The sequence below is a fragment of the Podarcis erhardii genome, assembly GCF_964252035.2.
Source record: "Podarcis erhardii genome assembly, chromosome: 1".
Lineage (NCBI taxonomy): Eukaryota > Metazoa > Chordata > Lepidosauria > Squamata > Lacertidae > Podarcis > Podarcis erhardii.
Window position 1 is genome coordinate 42,932,110 of NC_138497.1, and position 21,340 is coordinate 42,953,449.

General features: G+C 44.2%; 1 protein-coding gene across 2 annotated transcripts in view; it reads right to left on the reverse strand.

The window, feature by feature from the left end:
- The window catches only part of CCDC9B (coiled-coil domain containing 9B), a 55,905-nt gene that overhangs the window by 14,996 nt on the left and 19,569 nt on the right, over window positions 1-21,340 (reverse strand). For both annotated transcript variants that reach the window (XM_081861527.1, XM_081861528.1), the window contains exons 6-10: window positions 13,349-13,423; window positions 6,104-6,288; window positions 4,845-4,900; window positions 3,012-3,065; window positions 1,607-1,712 (exon numbers count right to left, since the gene is read on the reverse strand). In XM_081861527.1, the coding sequence (XP_081717653.1) occupies window positions 1,607-1,712; window positions 3,012-3,065; window positions 4,845-4,900; window positions 6,104-6,288; window positions 13,349-13,423 (476 nt within the window). The remainder of the gene's footprint in view (window positions 1-1,606; window positions 1,713-3,011; window positions 3,066-4,844; window positions 4,901-6,103; window positions 6,289-13,348; window positions 13,424-21,340) is intronic.

The window sequence follows — 21,340 nt, forward strand, 5'->3', positions numbered from 1 at the left end:
GTAGTGTGGTCTAATTGCTAGAAAATTCCCAAAAGAGTAAGTCAAATTCTAGCTTCTTGTCTTGGCACTCCTTGACTATGGTTATCTTTGTGCGGTGGGGCAAGTGGTTGGGGCGGGAGGCTTTCTTTAATTACAGGTGCAGGAGGATTTTCACTAAGGTCACAGTAGAAGAGTTTGGATTTGATATCCTGCTTTATCACTACCCGAAGGAGTCTCAAAGTGGCTAACGTTCTCCTTTCCCTTCGTCCCCCACAACAAACACTCTGTGGGGCTGAGAGACTTCAGAGAAGTATGACTAGCCCAAGGTCACCCAGCAGCTGCATGTGGAGGAGCGGGGAATCGAACCCGGTTCACCAGATTACAAGTCTGCCACTCTTAACCACTACACCACACTGGCTCTCCAGTACTGTAGTGTACTGGAGAAAGAAAGTTTAACACTTTCCCACCCAGCCACAATCCTGACGAAAATTATGCAGCTAGGGGGAAAAACCTCCTATTGGCACTATTCTAGCCCCCACTCTGGATTTGAGACAGACTAACAAAGAATTACTCATGCAATTGAACTCATTTTCAGTATAGTCTGGAAAAAGGAAATATGATTTGTTGCAATTATCTTCCTGGAGTCATTGCCTTTGGGTATTCATGTGCATTTTCTTTAGTGATGCAATCTATTCTTGAAACAGTTTATTCATGATACTGCCCCCCACCCCCGAAAGGGACTGTAATTGGTAAGTTTTAAAGGGGGGACAGTGCTTGTCCATTGAAAGTCAAATTTTTGCATGGATAGCAAGATCTCTGAGATCAGCAACTAATCAAACAGTACATGAGCTGGAGATGGTGGCAGTGGGTATGAAGATGGGCTGTGCATTATGACACTAGGGACACTGTTCTGCAAATAGTTTGTTTCAGTTTATTTGTGAAATGTGCAACATAGTTGGATGAGATTTGATTCCAAGAGTAAACCTCACTGAATTCAACAGCACTTACTTCAGAATACACATGGTTAGGATGGCACTGTAATAAGTAAAGAAGTCTTCACTTTTCTTAAGAATTGGGAATAATAGCCTCCATTAGCATTTTGTGTTACTGACGTCTCCCTTTCAACAAACCACTGAAGTGGAGCAAATGGCAATTTGTGGAAAACCTCAATTGCCATTTGTTGCACTTCTGGTTTACAGAGCGGGTTTTCGTGGAGAACGCTCCAGGGTGGGGTGGGGAAAAAGAACACTTGGATACGGAGCTTTGAAGCATGGGCCTGAGCTTGGAAAGCATGGGGCAAAAGGTAAGGGTGGACAAGGCTGTCATATGACTTGGTTTTCCCAGACATTACCGGGATTTCAAAGGTGGAATTGACATGGGGGGCATTTCTGAAAGGCGGTGCTTGGATCTTAGGCAAATCAATAGAAAAATTGGGTTTTCCTTAAAGAAGCTCAACAACTTGGGGAGTTTCCGTAAAAAAGCCCAACAAATTTCAGGATGTCCTGGTTTTTACTTTTTGAAATATGGCAACCCGAAGTGTGGATAAGGCCTGAGTGGAGATGCTCATTTTGGCTGAGCAGGCCTCCCACCAGAGGCAGTGAAGTCCCATTGAAAGCTGCTCCCTTACCTTCTGGCTCTGCCTGTTAGTCTGTCCTTCCCTCTGGCTTTACTGCTCACTACTGGCAATGTTCTGGCAGCAGACTCACTGGTGCTTCTTCTGTGCTGACCTCCACCTAAAAGAAAAATGCCATGAGCCAAGGCTAGCCAGTCCAGCACCAGGCCACAATACGCCACAGTTCTGACCTCCATGGCTAAAGAAGGGCCCAGCAGCCATGAGGACTGGAAGTGGAAGTGCCACAGAATCCTTGGGTGGTATCCAATGAAACAGTTACATTGCACAGCTAAAGCATTTTGCTCTAGTGTAACCTCTCCACCTTTTTCTCTCCCTGTGCACCTCTGTTCCAGGGGTTCCCCCTAGTCCCTGGAGCAGATTGAGGGGGAAGCATGGGATGAGGAGAAGGGCAAGAAGTTACATTGCGCAGCTGAACGTCACTGCACTGGCCTGTTTAGTTGGATGTCACCCATGCAGTGAGCCAGGGACGAGGGGATTGCACTGAGAAAGGTAAAAGTGTCCACTTTCATGGGGTTCCAGGATTTTGGTCTGAAGGCGTGTGCCACTCAGCAAGCTTGCTGCAGCTAAGCAGGTCTGGATCTGGTCGGTGTATAGGTGGGAGATTGCCTGGCTCTTCATAGTGGGGAGAAGGGGAGGCAGGCTGGCTAGAAATGTCTAAGCAAACTTCCAAAATCAAACAGTGGGGGTGTTTTTTGTGAGCCTTCCTGTCCTGATTCAGTTATTTCCTTGCTTGCTTCTTTGGTTATCCATCTCCATCCCTTGTGCCATCTCTGTATGCTATTCAGCCACAGAGTCCATGGAACTTCCTGGTGCAGTCCTCTTCAACTATTCCCAGAATGCTCCCTGGTTGCAAAGCTTTGGCTCACATGTCTGGAAACATAACGCCTGCAACATGCCCACTCTGATTGTCCTATATGGAACCATTCCCAGCCTGCCTCCTAGCATACAGCATTTCTGCTCTGCTTCTCGTCAGCTTTGTCCTTGGCTGTTAGCCAGCAGTGTGCCCTCTTTGCAAGGAAAGAGACAGTGTAGGGTCGATGAATCTTGCTTTTGGGGGAGGGGGATTTCAGTTCTCCTTTACTTCAGTGTCCCAAATATTCCCATCGAGCTGTGATGTCACAGAAAGGTGCAAGAAATAGCAGCAGTATAGCAATGGGAGGAAGCATAAACCCACAGAAATATTCGCAATTAGCATCTGAAGGTCAGGGAAAGTTGTATGATACCCAGGGCCTCTACAAATGCAACATTAACTCTGGGCCTGGAGTGATGGCAAGATGGTCTTGGGGGCAAAAACGTCCTATCTAGGAAATGTTTTTGTGATACTTCTGACATGGAAAAGAAAGCCAGCATTTACATTACGGCTGAACTGAACTCAGCCCTGTTCCTGAGACTTACTTACTTTTTCCTTCGGAAGGCAAGGATCGGTGCTGGGACTTCCTCACATTTCTTCCTCCTTGAAAGGACAAAGCATGTAACAGAGCAGGATCATGTAACAACAAATTCCATCCCCCAGCAGCAGCAGCAGCAGCAGCAGCAGCAGAGCACAGAACAGAACTGATTGCCTAATTTGACATAAAAACAGTTTGCACATCTAGGAAAGGGAAGATCAGGTGATTCATCAGAGAATATAAAAATCTGTACATTGGTGAAAAGGGAACCGAGAAAGCAGCTAGTATAACAGTGGTGAGCAAAAAAAGTGAACATTTTTTTAGAAATCTATGTGCCGGTTGAAATCTTCAACATTTATTGGAAAGTTGCTTCCAAATATCTTTTGTTTTGTGAATCGGAACATGGAATTTGATTTCTATCTGCCTCACTTAGAGGCATTGCACATTGTCTTCAGGCTCTTTTCTAACCCCCACCCCCGAGATAGAAACTTTCCAATTTTCACAGTAGTCGGAGTCTATGGCTCAAGCAGACAGTGGATTTTGACCTAGTCAGTATAGACAATTGGAGTGTCCCTTCTGGTGAATGCAGAGTTCAGGGATGGAGTTCTGGGGAACATCTCAAGAGAATACCATGAAGCACACATGAGAGCCCTAAGAAAGCAAGCTGTGCTCTGACTTTTTCTTTATGGTGCTGAGCAAAAATTATTGTTTTATTTGCACTTTAACGCTGGAACTGTCTCATATCCCCAACCGGTACGGAAATAAAGAACTCACACGAGTAAAGAAAGAATGCAGTGCAAGAATCTTTGAGAGTTGCCCATGATTCCCCAACCCCAACCCCCGTTACAAAACACTGGACACACTGCTTAACATTGCTATTCCCACACACATGCTTTTCCCCCCACCTAGAGAGCCACACAGAAAGAGGATTGGCTTAGCAACTGCTCTTGAAAGTTTGCACACCAGGTTTAGGGGTGTCTTCCACCATCCACTTAAACGACATAAAACTACTACTGTGGGTCACACCTCAAAATGAAGACGTGAAAAACTGGGATGGGAGTGACAAGGGCCCAGCATCTTCTGACAAAGGCATGACTTTAAAAAGGTATGAAAGAAGTAGCCTTGAGACTTGGAACCACATTAGGAGAGGCCTGAATATCTGAGACAAAGCAAACAAGATATCCAAGAGTTGCATTTTTTTGAACCTGACATCAACTTATTTATTCACCTATTGAATGTCTATTCTGTCCTTCCTCGTGAAGGAGTCTGGGGAGCGGGGGCAAACAGATCCACAATTTAAGCACAAAAAGGAAAAGGAAAGCAATTCTAGAACAGTTAGAATCATAGAATCATAGAGTTGGAAGAGACCACAAGGGCCATCGAGTCCAACCCCCTGCCAAGCAGGAAACACCATCAGAGCACTCCTGACATATGGTTGTCAAGCCTCTGCTTAAAGACCTCCAAAGAAGGAGACTCCACCACACTCCTTGGCAGCAAATTCCACTGTCGAACAGCTCTTACTGTCAGGGAGTTCTTCCTAATGTTTAGGTGGAATCTTCTTTCTTGTAGTTTGGAGCCATTGCTCCGTGTCCGCTTCTCTGGAGCAGCAGAAAACAACCTTTCTCCCTCCTCTATGTGACATCCTTTTATATATTTGAACATGGCTATCATATCACCCCTTAACCTCCTCTTCTCCAGGCTAAACATGCCCAGCTCCCTTAGCCGTTCCTCATAAGGCATTGTTTCCAGGCCTTTGACCATTTTGGTTGCCCTCCTCTGCACACGTTCAGAAAAGCAGTCAGAAAAGCAGTTGCTGGTAAATACATGTCCAGTCCTTTGCTCACCTTTCTTGTTGTGGACACAGTCCAAAGCTGACTCTCCATCTTTAGTATCATCAAACCTGCAAATGAAAGAAGAATTGTTCAGGTATGAAGCTGGGGCAGAGAAGAATCTTCCCAAAAGGCTGCTCATGTTAAATTTAACACGTTAACAAATTACTGTGTGAACCTACCCCTTGTTATGAAACAGTCCCTGCTTTTGCCCGCCCTGAAAACTGCTGCCAAACAGTTTTGCCAAGTGGCTGGCTGCAGATTCTGTGTTTTAAGGTCAGTTTTAAAATACAAAATAACCAGTATCTCCCTTCGGAATCCCTGTGGACTGTATGGAGGGCATTCACTAATAAATTAGACTGTCTTTTAGTTAAACAAATATAAATTGTGACGTCCTCCTTTACAAGGGGCCCTTTTCTTATCAACATGAGTTGCCTTCTTCTCCTTAACTTGCACATGCCCTGATGTTCATAGAATTATAGAATTTTAGCACTGAAAGGGACCCGATGGTCATCTAGTCCAACCCCAGCAATGCAGGAATCCCAACTAACGCATCCATGCCATACAGCCATCCAACCTCTGGTTAAAAGCCTCCAAGGAAGGAGAGTCCATCTTATAATGGATCCTCTGTGGGTAGTTGACTCTGAGCCATCTATTTAGGCAGAGACATTGATATACTACCCTCTTTCTCTAGCAATCACAAGCCCCATAAAGCCTACAAAGCCTCAAGAGTAGCATGAAGCATATTACTTCCCATCAGCTTTCTAGCTCCCACCAGGATATTTTTCCTACCACTGACCTCTTTGCAGGCTACAATCTGCCTTGGCCAGCCTGGTACTCTCTAGATGTTTTGGACTGCAATTCCCACTAGCCCCATCAAGCGCAAGCACAGGGAGGCTGATGGGGGTTGTGGTCTAAAACAGTTTTGGGTTTTTTAGAAAATAGATGTCGGAACTCACCACGAACACTTCCCTTGTTCTCTTTGAATGGCAATGGCACCTACCTGAGAGGTGCCAGAACTGAGCGAGTTCCAGCTGAAAAAGCCCTGGTCTGAAACATTTGGAGGGCACTGGGTTGGTAAAATATGACCTACAGCAGGCATGGCCAAACTTGGCCCTCCAGCTGTTTTGGGACTACAACTCCCATCATCCCTAGCTAAGAGGACCGGTGGTCAGGGATGAAGGGAATTGTAGTCCCAAAACAGCTGGAGGGCCAAGTTTGGCCATGCCTGACCTACAGCCTGCAGAGTGTGTGTTGACTGGGAGACAACTTACATGTGCTCTGATTTTTCTGTGTCCCAAGCCCGTCGCCATTCCCCCCTTGCGTTCTTGTGGCGTGCCAGTCGCTCCAGGTCAATCTGATCCCGTTCCTTCTTCCACCGCATGTATTCCGACCGCTCTCTCCCGGTCAGGGTAGAGCCCTTATCCCCTGGGCTCTTCTGAGGAGATTTTCCTCTCTCCTAATTGAAACAAAACAATATGTGATGAATGTGGAAGGACTTCCTGGGCGTCCAGAGTTCAAGCTGATGATCACCACAGCAATTATGAAACTCTTAGGCTGTTTCGATCTGCTGGTCCTTTGGCTGACCATCTCACCTTATTGCGTTATGGCCAACAGTGGCGTAGCGTGGGGGGTGCAGGGGGGCCTGGCCGCACCGGGCGCAACATCTGGGGGTTAGGGTTAGGGGGCGCAAATCCACGGGTTAGGGGGCGCAAATTACTTGCCTTGCCCCAGGTGCTGACAACCCACACTACGCCACTGATGGCCAATCCAATTCGTATATGGGTGGCTGCTTGAAGGGCTTCTCAACAACAACTCGGCTCCTTCAGCACTTGGATGCAGATATCCTGACTTCAGAAAGGGTAGTGAAAGGGGAAGTAATGTGAAGGAGGAAGTAGGTGTCTCTAGGCTTGCACAAGTTTCACTTCACCATCATGCTTGCCAGTCAGGAAGCTACTATTTGGGCCTAGTTTGATCAGCTCTCAAAAGTGGTGTCACAAGCAAAGTGTCTTATTGTGGGCATATTCCACAGCATGTTTTTGACATAATAAGAATTGCCTTAGTGGTGGATTTATTCTGCTTTATTAGTTGTTCTGGGCTGCTTTCCTATTGTCACCACATTATTGCTGCCCAAAGTGGCTCAGGTGCAACAAAAAGGACAATAAAAAACAACAACCCAGAACATTTGTGATGTGAAAAGTTAAGGGATTTCAGGCTACAGTATATACACCAATGAGAAACAAAGCAGTCTGGCCACCTTGAAATGTTTGCAGGTGCAACTAGCATTGAAAGCTGGATTGCGATGGCCACTTCCAATAGCACCATAATTATGAACGCAGAATGAAAACGATGTTTGGAGGGGCTTTTATAAAGATTGTTGGGGTTTTTTGTGCTGCTTGACCCAGTGAAGCTGTCTTTTTCAGAAGTCCTGCTCCAGGCTCCCTCACCTTCAGAAATAAGGTAGGTGCTGACAGGGAAGAAAGTCATCTTTGTAGTGGTGTCCAATTTACAGAAGGCCCCCCGCCCCCTGGAATCATAAGGTGCTAAGTCATCATTGGCTTTTAGGGACTAAATGAAGGCAGTTTTTTTACACCTACGTATTGAATGGCTGAGCTGCTATTCTCTTGCGGTTCCATTTCTCAGCTCCTGCTCCAGTTTGGGAAGCTATTTTTATCTGCTGCTATTTTTGTTGTTTTGCTTACATATCCCACTTTGTGCTGTTTTAATTGGATTTTATTGCAAACTGATCCTATTGGTTATTAATATTTTAAGCTATCTCAAAGGTAAAGGTAAATGATCTCTGGATTAAGTCCAATCACCTATTTATCTCCTTGCACTGGTATGCTTTCGAACTGCTAGATTGGCAGAAGCTGGGACAGAGCAATGGGAGCTCACTCGGTTGCGCAGATTTGAACCGCCGACCTTCCGATCAGCAAGCCCCAAAGGCTCAGTGGTTTAGGCCACAGCACCGCCTGTGTCCTGCCACCTCAAAGAATGTAGTCAAAAGGCAGTATAAGTATGCTTTAAAAAGCAAGTAAAAAATACTACTTAGCTTATTATTTATTTATTTATTTATTTATTTATTTATTTAAAGTATTTATATACCACAATTCATGGAGATATTACAGTGGTTTACAAAACTAAAAACATACAAACCCTAAAACAATCAAATAACTAAAATGCAACAAAGTAAGAAAAACAGCACAGCGGAACATTATAAAAAGAAGAATAAAACACTAATTATAAATGGCCAACCAAAAACAAAAACAATGTATTGGCCTGCCCTCTTTCCTCTTTATATTGTTATCAGTTTGTGGGTGCCAGAATCCTTTAATCCCTTAAATCAGCAAGTGTTAAAATATAAAACAGGCTAGCTTCCTCATGAGGTAATTACCTGGGTGATGGGCCATTAAGACAACAAAGGAAAGGGGGCTCTGTGCCAGACATCAAATGGGTGGGGCCCCTCCTTCAGCTCTTTGATAGTTCAAAAGACAAAGCCTGAGTCAACCCTCCATCATAGGCTCAGGTTGTATATTATGTGTAATTAAGCCATATAACCTAAAGACACCACAGTCTCTGCCGTGCTTCATTCCAAAGGAAACACAAACCCTGGGTAAGTACCTGGAACCCCTGGAAACTTGTATCATTTGGAGATTGTGGCTAGGAATATATTGTTGCATGTCACCCCAATCAAAATCCCCTGCTTGAGTAATCTGAGAGTCTTGGGTAGCTTAAATGCTCTGTATTTCCTATATCCTCCTGAGCTGCAGAAAGTCAAAGGATGCTCTGCAATGGAGGCATCTAGGTCCCAATGTTTGGGGACCCTAAGGAACAAAGGAACTATCTCCTCTGTGTGGGCTTCCAAACGACCCATGCACAAGTTTGTATTGATGCTCTTCCAAGAAGCACTTGAGAATTCAACACCTGACAAAATACTTTGTCAGAACAGATAATTCTGCACAGGCACCTAATGAACAGTTGACACTGCACACTCCTGAGGTGGCAAATGCAAATGGCTAACTACTCACTTGGCACACACAGTTACACAAATGGCTCGCACAGCTCATTGTTCGCAAGATTTGTTAAAACAGATGCTCACTACCTGAGCTGGAGCAGTGAATGGTGCCCTCCTCAAATCAAGGGGCCTGGTACCCGCGGCTGAACAGGTTCTTTTGGACCTTGAGACAAAAAACCCCCCACCTCTCTCTCCTTCTCTCTTGCAGGAAAAATACAATAATGTAAAATAAATAACAAACAGCTGACTGCCTTTTCATGACCCAAATTAGCTGCCTGAGACAGCCACCTCTACCTAAAGAAAAGGACAGTCCTTTGGTTAGACAGGCCACTATTTATTTCATACCGCAGATGGGACGGTGAGATTGAGGGAGAGTAGCCCAACTCTGGCGTCCTAGTGAGATGACAGCTGAGACTGGGCATTCCTAGTTAACACCTCATGAACTAGCCACTATGCCACACTATAGAACAGCCTTCGTCAACCTGGTGCCCTCCAGATACAGTGGTACCTCGGGTTAAGAACCTAATTCGTTCTGGAGGTCTGTTCTTAACCTGAAACTGTTCTTAACCTGAGGTACCACTTTAGCTAATGGGGCCTCCTGTTGCCGCCGCACCACCACCACACAATTTCTGTTGTCATCCTGAAGCAAAGTTCTTAACCCAAGGTACTATTTCTGGGTTAGTGGAGTCTGTAACCTGAAGCATCTGTAACCTGAGGTACCACTGTATTTTGCACTACAATTACCATCAGCCCCAGCCAGCATTGCCATGTTGATGTGGGTTGAAGGGGATTGTGGTCCAAAATATCTGGCGTGCACTATGTTGGGGAAAAGTGCTATAGTGCTGCACTACGTATAAATGTTTGTACCTGTATAGTTGGTCCCAGAAGGACAGGGAGCTCAGAGCATGCTGCATAATGAGCCTCTAGTATACAAGTCAGAACAATGTACTTTGAGCAGGAAATTTGTTTGCTTGCGCTGCCTGAGGCCTCATGATTTATTGTTCCATTCGGCGTTGTAGCAACTGAATGCTGGTCTTGCTTCAATGCTTAAGACCTTAACGAAAAGTGGCTGCTCAGAACAAGAAGGAATGAATTTAAAAGAAAGCCATCAACACAGCAAGAGTTTAGTGTAGCCCACCAGATGTGGGAGCCAACCAGCAGCTCTCTGAACTGAAGGGAGGCCCCAGAGCATATTGCTGAATATACACGTCCTGTGACGTTCATTGTCTGCGGATAAATCAATATTCCATATTTCTCCCCTTCAAAGAAGGCCACACGCACGCACACACCCTGAACAAGAATTAACACCCTTGGCATTTCATTGCAGATCAAAATAGAACTGAGGAAAATTAGAGGCTGAGGAACCTGTTGCCAAGGAGACACACCTATGTGGGTGGGCAAAGGAGCGAAAGAACAGCAACACTTTACTTCTCCACCAAAGGGAATTTAGGGGCCTGCCAAGCCCATCCCACATGTGGGTGGAGAAGCAAGAAGTTAGGCTCTCTACTGTGAGCAATAGAAAATCACCCCAGAGGCTTAGGACACCCTCCAGCCACTTCCGTTTCTGGCCTCCCCAAAATTGCTTCCCATGACCATACCTGCGCCTCACCTGCCAGACTCAGAAGTTTGATGCTTGGGAAGAGGAAATGAGAAATAAGAGATATATTTCTATATCAGAGAGCCTGTTGGATCACTAGAATAGCAGGTGAATGAAATCTATGATTCGGGGGGGGGGGGTTGTATCCAGGACATCTAGGAGATTACTGTGTAGGGAATTGGAATGAATATTCCAAACCTGGCAAATCGATCAGCAAGAATCCCAGCTGGTGTCCACTGTTTGTTGACTTATGAGCTCAAGCAAAAGACTCTGGATTTAGCCAGAATATGCTTATTTTTAAAAGCTCAAAAAAAGAGTGATAGATTCCCAAATATCGACACCCCCTCAGTCTAAATGAGGGGTGGAACTGCCATCAGAAGGGATGATGAACTGCTTTGTAAAATATAGCCAACTCTAACTGAAAGTGTGGCTTGAAGTGGGTCGGGGAGGCAGCTCATGTTTACAGATTTGCCTGCTGAATCACGTATCTTCTGGGCAATATGAGATGTAAGGAGCAACCCAGCATTTCCAAGGATGACTGCACTTTGTATTAAGGAAGTGAGCAGCAGATATTCGCTGTTGGGAGCCAGCTCAGGGCAAGGGCAGGGAGCTGTTTACCAGGCTGACCAGGGCCTCAGCTCAGCTTGGCCACAGCTGCGCTTCTTGGGCCATAAGGGAGTGACACAGATCAGCTCAGCTCACCGTGCTCCCTGGGCTGCAGCTGGAGCTCAGGCTAATGAATCACTTCACCGGGAAAGGGAGGCTTATTCAATTTGTGCTCCGTTAATTATGAGCATTCGTCGGCTCAAGGGAGCCAAGGATTCCTTCTGGGTCTGCGCTGAACAGTGAGCAGGGCCAAATCTATTGCAAAAAAAGAGTCAGCCCCTTGCAATCTGAGAGTGACGTGTTTTTCGTTGTTAACGCTGGCGGTTAGCAGCCTCTGGATCAACACCCCTCCTTCCCAAAGAGCTTACTACAGCTGAAAGAATGAATTGTGTGTGACAGGTCTTAGTCATACAGCTTGATGGAGCGGTGAAAGAATTTGCACGATGGTGCAAGGATGGCGCAGGAACAGAACAGGCGTCGCATGCCCAGCCTGAGCATTTTCCTGCCACAAACCTTTTCAACCTCAAGCAAAGCACCATGGCTTCATTTTGCACTCCAAGTAAAGCAGGTCCCTCCTGCACCTTGGCTGCAGACCTTGTCAAATAAAAGCACTGGACTTGGCAAGCAAGTTCCCCCTCCTATTCCTTTGCTGTTTGAAAATGTAATATATTCAGGTGAGGATGGCTAAAGTCGTGCTGTGCTTCTGGCACCCTCTGGTGGCCTGTGTGCTGAACAGCACTGTGATGGCATTCCACAAAACGGCATTACTTAGCATTGCACCATACTGGAAACGGATTGGCTGGACCAAGCCATCGATTAACGGTGCATCAGGTGCTTGCTTTTATCCCCTTTAGCATCTGAAGAAGTGTGCATGCAAACAAAAGCTCATACCAATAACAAACTTAGTTGGTCTCTAAGGTGCTACTGGACGGAATTTTTTTATTTTGTTTCGACTACGGCAGACCAACACGGCTGCCTACCTGTAACTGACACATCTCTGTTTACAATGAGGTCACGTGTCTTGTGCCCACAAGTCACCTCAGTGTGAGATAAACATAGTGGCAAGCAAAATTGCCTTATTCGCTGATGGGGAAGAATTATTTCTAAAAACCTTAAGCAGAATTTCCTGTAGCTCCGTCTCCGCCTACATTCACTGCTGTCACTGACCATGCAGTGAATGGTGGTAATACTGCGGCCAACGCATGAGCACTAGGATGCTCTCCGTGGCAAATCAGGACACAGAGCCAACTGGCTCATTTAAGTAGTTCAGCTGTGCATGTTATAGCTAGCCACTGTCAGGGCCGGCCCAAGACATTTTGGCACCTGAGGCAAACCTCAAAATGTTTTTTAAAAAGCAAACCAACAATAAAGGCAAGGTAGTCTGTTCCACTGTCAAACCACTCTTACTGTCAAAAAGTCCTTCCTTAGGTTTAGTCAGAATCTTCTTGTGCATTTACAAATACAAGATGGGTGACACCTGGCTTGAGAGCAGTACATGTGAAAAGGATCTAGGAGTCTTGGTTGACCACAAACTTGACATGAGCCAACAGTGTGACGCGGCAGCTAAAAAAGCCAATGCAATTCTGGGCTGCATCAATAGGAGTATAGCATCTAGATCAAGGGAAGTAATAGAGCCACTGTATTCTGCTCTGGTCAGACCTCACCTGGAGTACTGTGTCCAGTTCTGGGCACCACAGTTCAAGAAGGACACGGACAAACTGGAACGTGTCCAGAGGAGGGCAACCAAAATGGTCAAAGGCCTGCAAACGATGCCTTATGAGGAACGGCTAAGGGAGCTGGGCATGTTTAGCCTGGAGAAGAGGAGGTTAAGGGGTGATATGATAGCCATGTTCAAATATATAAAAGGATGTCACATAGAGGAGGGAGAAAGGTTGTTTTCTGCTGCTCCAGAGAAGCGGACACGGAGCAATGGTTCCAAACTACAAGAAAGAAGATTCCACCTAAACATTAGGAAGAACTCCCTGACAGTAAGAGCTGTTCGACAGTGGAATTTGCTGCCAAGGAGTGTGGTGGAGTCTCCTTCTTTGGAGGTCTTTAAGCAGAGGCTTGACAACCATATGTCAGGAGTGCTCTGATGGTGTTTCCTGCTTGGCAGGGGGTTGGACTCGATGGCCCTTGTAGTCTCTTCCAACTCTATGATTCTATGATTCTATGATTTAGTCAGAATTGACTTGTGAATTGGTGTTTTCTGTTGTCAAATCCAGCCACTGATGGTTAGTGAATTAAGCCAGTCAACCCTGCTCCCGGTTCACAGAAATTGTCATTAAAGACTGCTCTCACCTTTCTGACAAGCACATTCTCTGAATGTTTGTCACCCTCTGACCACCTCCTCTCCACCGTTCTCTTTTCATCCACCTGCAAGGACACAAAAGTGAATATTTATTCAGGAGCAAAGAAGCATCAGCACAAGCTAAAAAGATCAGATTCTCCTGCCAGGATTTTTATTTTTATTTTTTAAGAACAGACAATACAGAAGAAACCAAGGATTGTCAGGTCCAGACAATGGAACAGAGGAAAAGGTTGGGAAACAAGATGTGGAAGAAGGACAAGAGCAAAATTCTTACCAAATCCTTTCTATTCCACACTGCTGCCAGAAAGGAAAAGCAGATCCGTAGTTAAAAGCCTTGTCTTTACCATCAATACGAGCACTTCCAACCAAAATTAGCACACACAAATAGCACTTGAACATTTCTCTAGTTAGTTAGTTAGTTAGTTAGTTAGTTAGTTAGTTAGTTAGTCCTTGCTATTTCTATAGCACTTTTGATGTGAAAAGTGCTTTACAAATTCTGGGCATGATTCAGCTAGAGTTAAATACTCTGAAGCCATCTGGTTGTCCATGGGAATGATTTAAGCAAAATCTTCATTCTCAGTGGGACTGCAAGGTGCTTAACTTTTGCTAGAGCATCCTCAGTTATCGTGCAGGCCCTCACTACAATCTTGTGGTGCAGGTTATTGTTCTCATTTTATAGAGGGAAAATATCACATTGGTTGTGGGTTGGCCCTAAAGATACCCTTTTGCATGCAGAAAGCACCTTCCACTCACAGAAGGGCTGTTTGATGCATTGCGATAAATCAACATAAACAAGAAAAGAAGTGCTTCTGCTTGTACACGAATTTGCAAAAAATCTTGACAAAGGACATCTCCCGACTGCTGTTTATATTGCAGGTGTATTCTGAAACATGTTCTTGACCCAGTAATAGTGCATTGGTGGTAAATTTATTTTGCTTTATTAATGGTTCTTTGATTCTTCTCCAATGCTTCTACAGTACATTATTACTGTCTAGAGGGAGTCTAACACAACAAAAGCAGGACAATAAAAAAACCCAGAGCATTTGTGGCATGAAAAGTTACAGGGTTTTAGCAGGACCTTACGTGCTGTTTAGAAGCAGTATGTCTGCCTCAAAACTTCTTCAGGGCAAATAGTATTGACAGAGGAATATCCCATGACCACCCCAATCATGAGCACAAATGAATATGCAGTAATAAGGACATTCCGTTTTCCTTTAACATCAGTGATCTGGTGGCCAGCTGGGGAAGACTGCAGGCCGGCCTTCAGATTGGCCAATGGTAGACAAGCCTGGGTCTGGGGATTCTTCAGGGGGAGGGTCAACCCAGCCAATGGGCATTGCTAGGGCCCGCCCCATAGGGAATAAATTGTGGGCAGGGCAGCATTCCTCCACAATCCTTTCATGGGATCTTCCATATCAGTTGCCATTATTCAGGGCTGGGCAGGCAGGAATTTTTCCACTTGTCTAATTGGCATTGGCCACTTGGTTTTCACCTACCTCATAGTAATTGTCACAACTTTGTGAGGTTAGGCACTGGGTAAGCCTTAGTCTGGTCTGGAGGTGATGTTGTAGCCTCTCCCTGCCCCTCCTTGGTTAAGGGTATTCTGTTAAGGGGATCCATGAAGAGTTGCTTCTGCCCGTTGCCCAGATGGGGGCTAGGGCCATAGAACTCCTCCAGAGGGGACGCCCCGGGGCTACCCCTATTTGATGTAGGTCATAGGGCCTCCCCCATGTTGTGATTTACCCTTAGGTACACTCACAGCAGATGGGCTGGCTTTAAAGAAATGGCTTCACCCAATGCCAAACCTTTCACATCTGCAACCAATAAAGTTGTGGCCTATTTGAACTCAAAATCTATATGCTGCTGTCTTGTATGGTTGCTCATTACATAGGGAGCAACTGCGTTGTGGGGCCTTGGCATGCAGCTGGAGGACATCTAGAGTAGAAGCATCAGAATTGCCACAAAGATAGAAAGATAAAACTCTGGCAAGTGGCTATTGTTCAGTGGCAGAAACACATCCTATCATTTTGAAGGCCCCACAACAGGTGATGAGAAAGCCCTCTCTGTTTGAGACCTGAAGAGTCATTGCTAGTCAGAGTTGACATTACTAGGCTAAATAGCTAAACTGACCCTGATATACAGCAGCTTGCTATATTCCTAGCTGCAGTTGGCTGAAGCAGAGGTACAGCTGTAGCTTCATTGAGAGCCTGTGTGAGATTAGCACTTGTGTTTTCTGCTTGCTAGCAATATCTCTGCTTGCTTATTTGTAAACAAAGAGATATTACCAAGGCACCATGAATCTCCGGTACATTCTCAGCCAAAGGAAATGACTCAGAAATGCTATTCCTGGGACTTACCACCACTCAGGGAAGGTGAGGAGTGTAGAACAATGCTTAGAATCTATAGTGCTACCCTCACTCCACTTCCCAGAGCAATGAGAAGTTCCAGGAAGGCAATGCATGATCAGATTTAGTTTCTCTTGGAAAGCAGCCACTGGAGACTTATTGGAGTTTTGTAATATTTACATTATTAATCAGAGAACAGCAGTTCATCTGAACTATTATGAGGAGGAACCCACAATACGTATCTCTCTGCTGGCAGCCAGTCTCAAAGCGCAGCATCATGTACACATAATCCACTTGATTTATCCAAGTACCCCAGTAGCCACTGAGCAACAATAAAGGCTTTTAGCAAGTGGCACCATTTGGAAATCAGTAACTTCATGTTCCACTAGGTCTGGAGTTCACATAAGCAGATATTATCTTGCTATGTAGTCCAAAAGGCACCCCACATCCCAGTATGCAAGAGGGAAGGAGACTTGGAGGAATCTTGAAGCTTACAGAAGTGCAAAAGTATTTTGGGGGTGGAAATATGTAAAGTGGGAGGCCCTCATAACAGTCCATTGAGAATCTTGGCTGACTGTTGGAGGGGGCAGAAAACTGAGGGTGGGGGTGAAATGGGGTAGCTGAAATGCTGAACAGAGGCTTCCATACTGCAAGATTTTCATGATCAGCCTCATCTATTGACACTTTCCCACAAAATTGGGCCCCAAGTGGCTCACAACATATCAAGTGAATAATTAAATATATAACAAATACACACACACGAGAAATAATACCATCACTAAATAAATACAGTGGTACCTCAGGTTACATACGCTTCAGGTTACATACGCTTCAGGTTGCAGACTCTGCTAACCCAGAAATAGTACCTCGGGTTAAGAACTTTGCTTCAGGATGAGAACAAAAATCGTGCTCTGTTGGCGCAGTGGCAGCGGGAGGCCCCATTAGCTAAAGTGGTGCTTCAGGTTAAGAACAGTTTCAGGTTAAGAACAGACCTCCGGAACAAATTAAGTACTTAACCTGAGGTACCACTGTACAAAAAATAAATAAATATGGACAAGTTTGTTTGAAACAATATGAACAAACCAACCTAATCTGACAGCTTGAAACTAAACAGGGGAGAGAGAATAATGCCCAACACAGAAATACAAAGAAGTATGCAAAACTTCCACATGCTCCAGATGCATCTATCTCTCATAGTTTGGATCCAAGACTCAACTTCAAACATCCAGGGAACCCACCACCCCAGCTCTCTCCTGGGGTAGTGAAGAGGGGTCTTCAGGCCACCATTATCAGGACTCTCCTCCATTGTCTCCCAGGACAACATGGATGCCAACAACTCCATACAGAGGCCAAAAACTTTCATTCCACATTCTCCCACCAATCGACATACATTCATGCAGGCTGGGGGTTGTAAACAAGTTTCTCGGGGTTTGTACCACCCTTGCCCTTGTGGCAGTTTCTGACCTGGTGGTTTTTATAGCCCTTTCTCCAGTGCTTTTTTCTGGGGGGATGCAGGGGTATGCATACCCCTAAACATTTTGTGAATCTTTGTACTTCTGTCCATTTACTGTATTTATTTTTCCTGATTTGAACTATAAAATGGTGATTTTCTTGAGCATTGCCTTTCTCCAAATCAAAGATATGGGTAACAGGGAGAAACATACATTTCAAAGAGCAAGTTTTATAAAGAAAACAAATAATTTCAGCTTAGAAATTATACTATGTTCTAAAAGAAACCAGTCATCAAATCTCTTTCTTAACATATGCTTAGTCTTGCAAGTGAGGAACAGAATTTTTTGATTTTTTTGGGTTAGGTCCCAATTGCTAATAATTTAAATAAGCATCAATTGTAGGCACACTAACAGTCTGTTTGAACAGCTCCAGGCACTTTATAAATGTTTGTGTTGTTCAATTGTCACAACTGAGCAGCAGGCAGATTATCCAAAATGAAGAATATCCTGATGTCTGGGACAGACTGTTTCCATGAAAATTCAGCTCTCCTTATTTCCACTCACCTGCAGGGGAGAAAGACTGGCACGAGCATGAATCCTGCTCTCTCTTCTGACAGCCGGCTTCCTAACAGCCAGACATGCTTTGCGTACAGCACACAGGGCTGCCTTGTCTCCTGTCTAGCTGATGCAGCTGCCTACCAATTCATGCAGAATCATGTCAACTTCTAGGTCTTCTGCTGCCAAAAAGCTCTCACTATTTATTACTTTGGTTGGTCTGAGCTTTGTAACCATACATGGCAGCTGCAGGAACAATTGCCTGACTTTGCAACAGCTGTGCAGGGTGGAAACTGGCAGCCCCATTAGGAGTGATAGAATCAGACAATCATAGAATTGTAGAGTTGGAAGGGGTATCCTGAGGGTCATCTAGTCCAACCCCCTGCAATGCAGGAATATCAACTAAAGTATCTATGACACATGGCCATCCAACTTCTGCTGAACAACCTCCAAGGAAGGAGAGTCCACCACTTTCTGAAGGAGTGAAAAGCAAAAGCGCACTCAAGATCTCCAAATCGTCATCCACCCCTGCCTGAATCCTACCTTCTTCTTTTTTAAACATAACTTTTTATTTTTATTTTTTTAAATAATATTTATTCAGGTTTTAAAATATTACAAAAAAAGAAAAGAAACAAAACACAATACAGAAAAACAGGACATTTCCAAGAAAAAATGAAAAAGTAAAAAAGCAGGAAAGCAAAAACAGATAAAAAAGAAAAAAATAATTAAAAAATACATACAATCAAAAAAGAAAAAGAGAAAAAAACAAGTTAAACCTTTACATGATTTTCTTTCTATGACTTATTTCCTTGACCTCCTCACACCTCCCCTCTTTGTTTTCTAGTTCAAATAGATATTTCAGCAAGTCCTCCATCTTTGTTTTTATCCTAATAATTTATCTTAATATACTGTAATTTTCCATTCTCTCTTTCACCAATTAGCCATCCACTTTTACTTTATTTAATCTTATTTCTCATTAAAACTAATATATTTAAACTTGTTCTCTTAAGACATTTCCCCTAAGGTCATAAAAATTCCGTTTCATGATTTCTCCATCTCTCATTAAAAGCATTTTTTTTTAAGAAGAAAAAAAAAGAAAGAAATCTCGATATATACACTTTAAATTCCCAAATTTCTTTCACCGTCTCCCCTCCCCGGTCTTGGCCTGTACCAACAGTTCCATCAGCTTACAACAGTCCATCAACCTGGAGATCTTAAATCCGAGGCTCTTAAGTATTTCTCATGTCCCATCTGTCGATCTTCTTGATAATTTTTAATATTAAAAGGCAGTTCTCGGGGGAGCTCCAACCCAACGATGGTCATATTCCTTCTTATCAAGTCTGCCAGATTTCCATAATTAAAGGTAGGGCCCATAAAGTATTCCAAATCTTGTTTCACACTTCTTCCAAGTCGAAAGGCCCCCAAAACTCCGATCACCTCCTGGCTCAGATTCATATCCCAAAAGTCATTTGATCCCCACATAGAGTGATCTCTCCACTTTTCATTTTCCAAATCAGGCCAGGCTCCCATCTCCAAAAACTGGCTTCTCCTAATTACAGTCATGTAAGGCCTCAACTTGTAATCCTCCAATTGTCTCTGTAGGGTTACAGCTCCCCCTTGCTTCACTTTAACAACAACTTTCTCCTTCTCTGGTTCTTCAATTTGTTCAGTTGAGAAAGATTCTTGTCAACTTCTTTACTAATGCCCACTTTTGTTCCCAAAATATCAACGCTGGTAGCCATGGCATCTATCTGTTCATGCAGCTTTCCCAACAGATAAAATGTCCTATTCAGTACATGCATAACTTCTTTCTCCACCGACATCCTTGAAATGTTCAAGGTCAAAGCTAGTTTCTCAGAGTTTTTATCTTTAGAGCTAGTTTCCCAGCTGCATTCTTGTAACAATGTCCCAAAACTCCCTCTAGAGGAAAACAGTCTCCACCTTCCAGCACAGTCCCAAAAGTCTCAAAAGTAAATTAGTAGCAAATCCAGTTACCTTTCCTTCTTTTTAGCAGAAGCGGACAATGAAAACAAAGTCTTTCTTTGTATCTTAACAGCTAGCTGTCAAATTTGACAGCTGTCAAACTTGACAGCTGTCAAACCTGTCTATTCACCGTCGATGGGCTCCTCGCGGACCTCTCCCGGGTTTGGAGACGTGACGCTTCAATTCCTAAATTTTACCTTCTCCAGCAGGCATCCCCTGCTTCCAAAGGGAGTATAAGTAATAGTTTCAATCAGTGAAGTGTTAATCCTTTACTTAGGACTTTCCAAGACCTTAGTTAACAAACTCTTTGCTTCAGTCTATTTACAAAAGGGGGAGGTGGACTTCCTGTTTAGACCTTCCCCGTTCCTTGCCAAATTAAATTGTTTTAAAAGCCCAATTTCCCGTTCTACTCACGGGTTGTTGTTTGAAATCCAATTGTCCACAAGAAAAAGTCAGCGCTCTCCGGCAACGGCTGTGCGGCTTCACTCCGTAAAAATAGCGGTCGATTCAAAACACCACGTCGCTTTGGAGCCCCCAAAAAGGGGTTTCCCTGCGGGTAGGGGGGGCGCTCCTGGTGTCAGCCGAATCCCACGTTCCCAGGCTTCCCCCACCTGGAATTTTTAAAGGGTCTCCGCCTTCGCCGCGGCGGCAAGACCCAATTTTCGCGGAGCGGGTTCCTCTAAGTCAGAGGAGCTCCGCCATTGCCGATGGCGCTAACCCGGAAGTCTAAACATAACTTTTTATTGGGTTTTATAAACAAGGAACATAAATGATACAAAATAGACCAAGTCTTCACATGTCATTTGTATATCACACAAAAAAAAGAATAATATATCTGCAGTAATGTCTGCAACATATGGTTCATTATTAGTGGTCAATGTATATGTTCTTGGTTTGTGAATTGGTTTAAAAAATAACAATAACAAAGGTGAAACAGGATAGAACAGAGTTAACAGATAACATTCAATATTGCCTAGCCAAACGCCTAATCAGGGGCCCCTGAATCCTTCCTTCCTTTTAACACACTTCTAGACATCACAAAATTGACTCAGACTGGCTGTGCAGATAGACGCACCAATGCGAGAGGAGCTGACACTAAGTATATCATCATGCACACAGGAGAGCAAGTATAATCTCCATTTAAAAGTATCATGATTGGAGTGTTTTCAGACAGAGATTTAATGCTGTAAACAGATCTTTGAGATATCAGAAAAGGGACATTGCCAGCAGTTTTGAATTTTCCCCAGAAAGGGAAAATCCAAAGAAAATGTGGGGGTGGGAGATATGGGCTTGCATTTTGATAAGGACAACATTGTGCAGATGCTCCAACCCGTCCTGCCCCCCCCCCAAAAAAAACCCCTGCATGCATGAGAAGCATTCATCCCACAATTCATCCCATTTGGAAGCATCCTGAGTGACAGAAAGTGACTGGTTGGGTTTAACACACACACAACTACAGGGCAACAGTTGTAGGAAAAAAGAAGATAAAGCCAGTTTTTCTTCCCCATCCTGGTTTATTTATTTTATTTAAATGGGGTTTTGTACATTTTGTTCATGTTCAGGGAGGCCCATGACAGAAATCTGCATAAAATTTGCATATGCTAATTTATGGATGCAGATGCAAATATAGCCCAACTTTCAGAGGCAA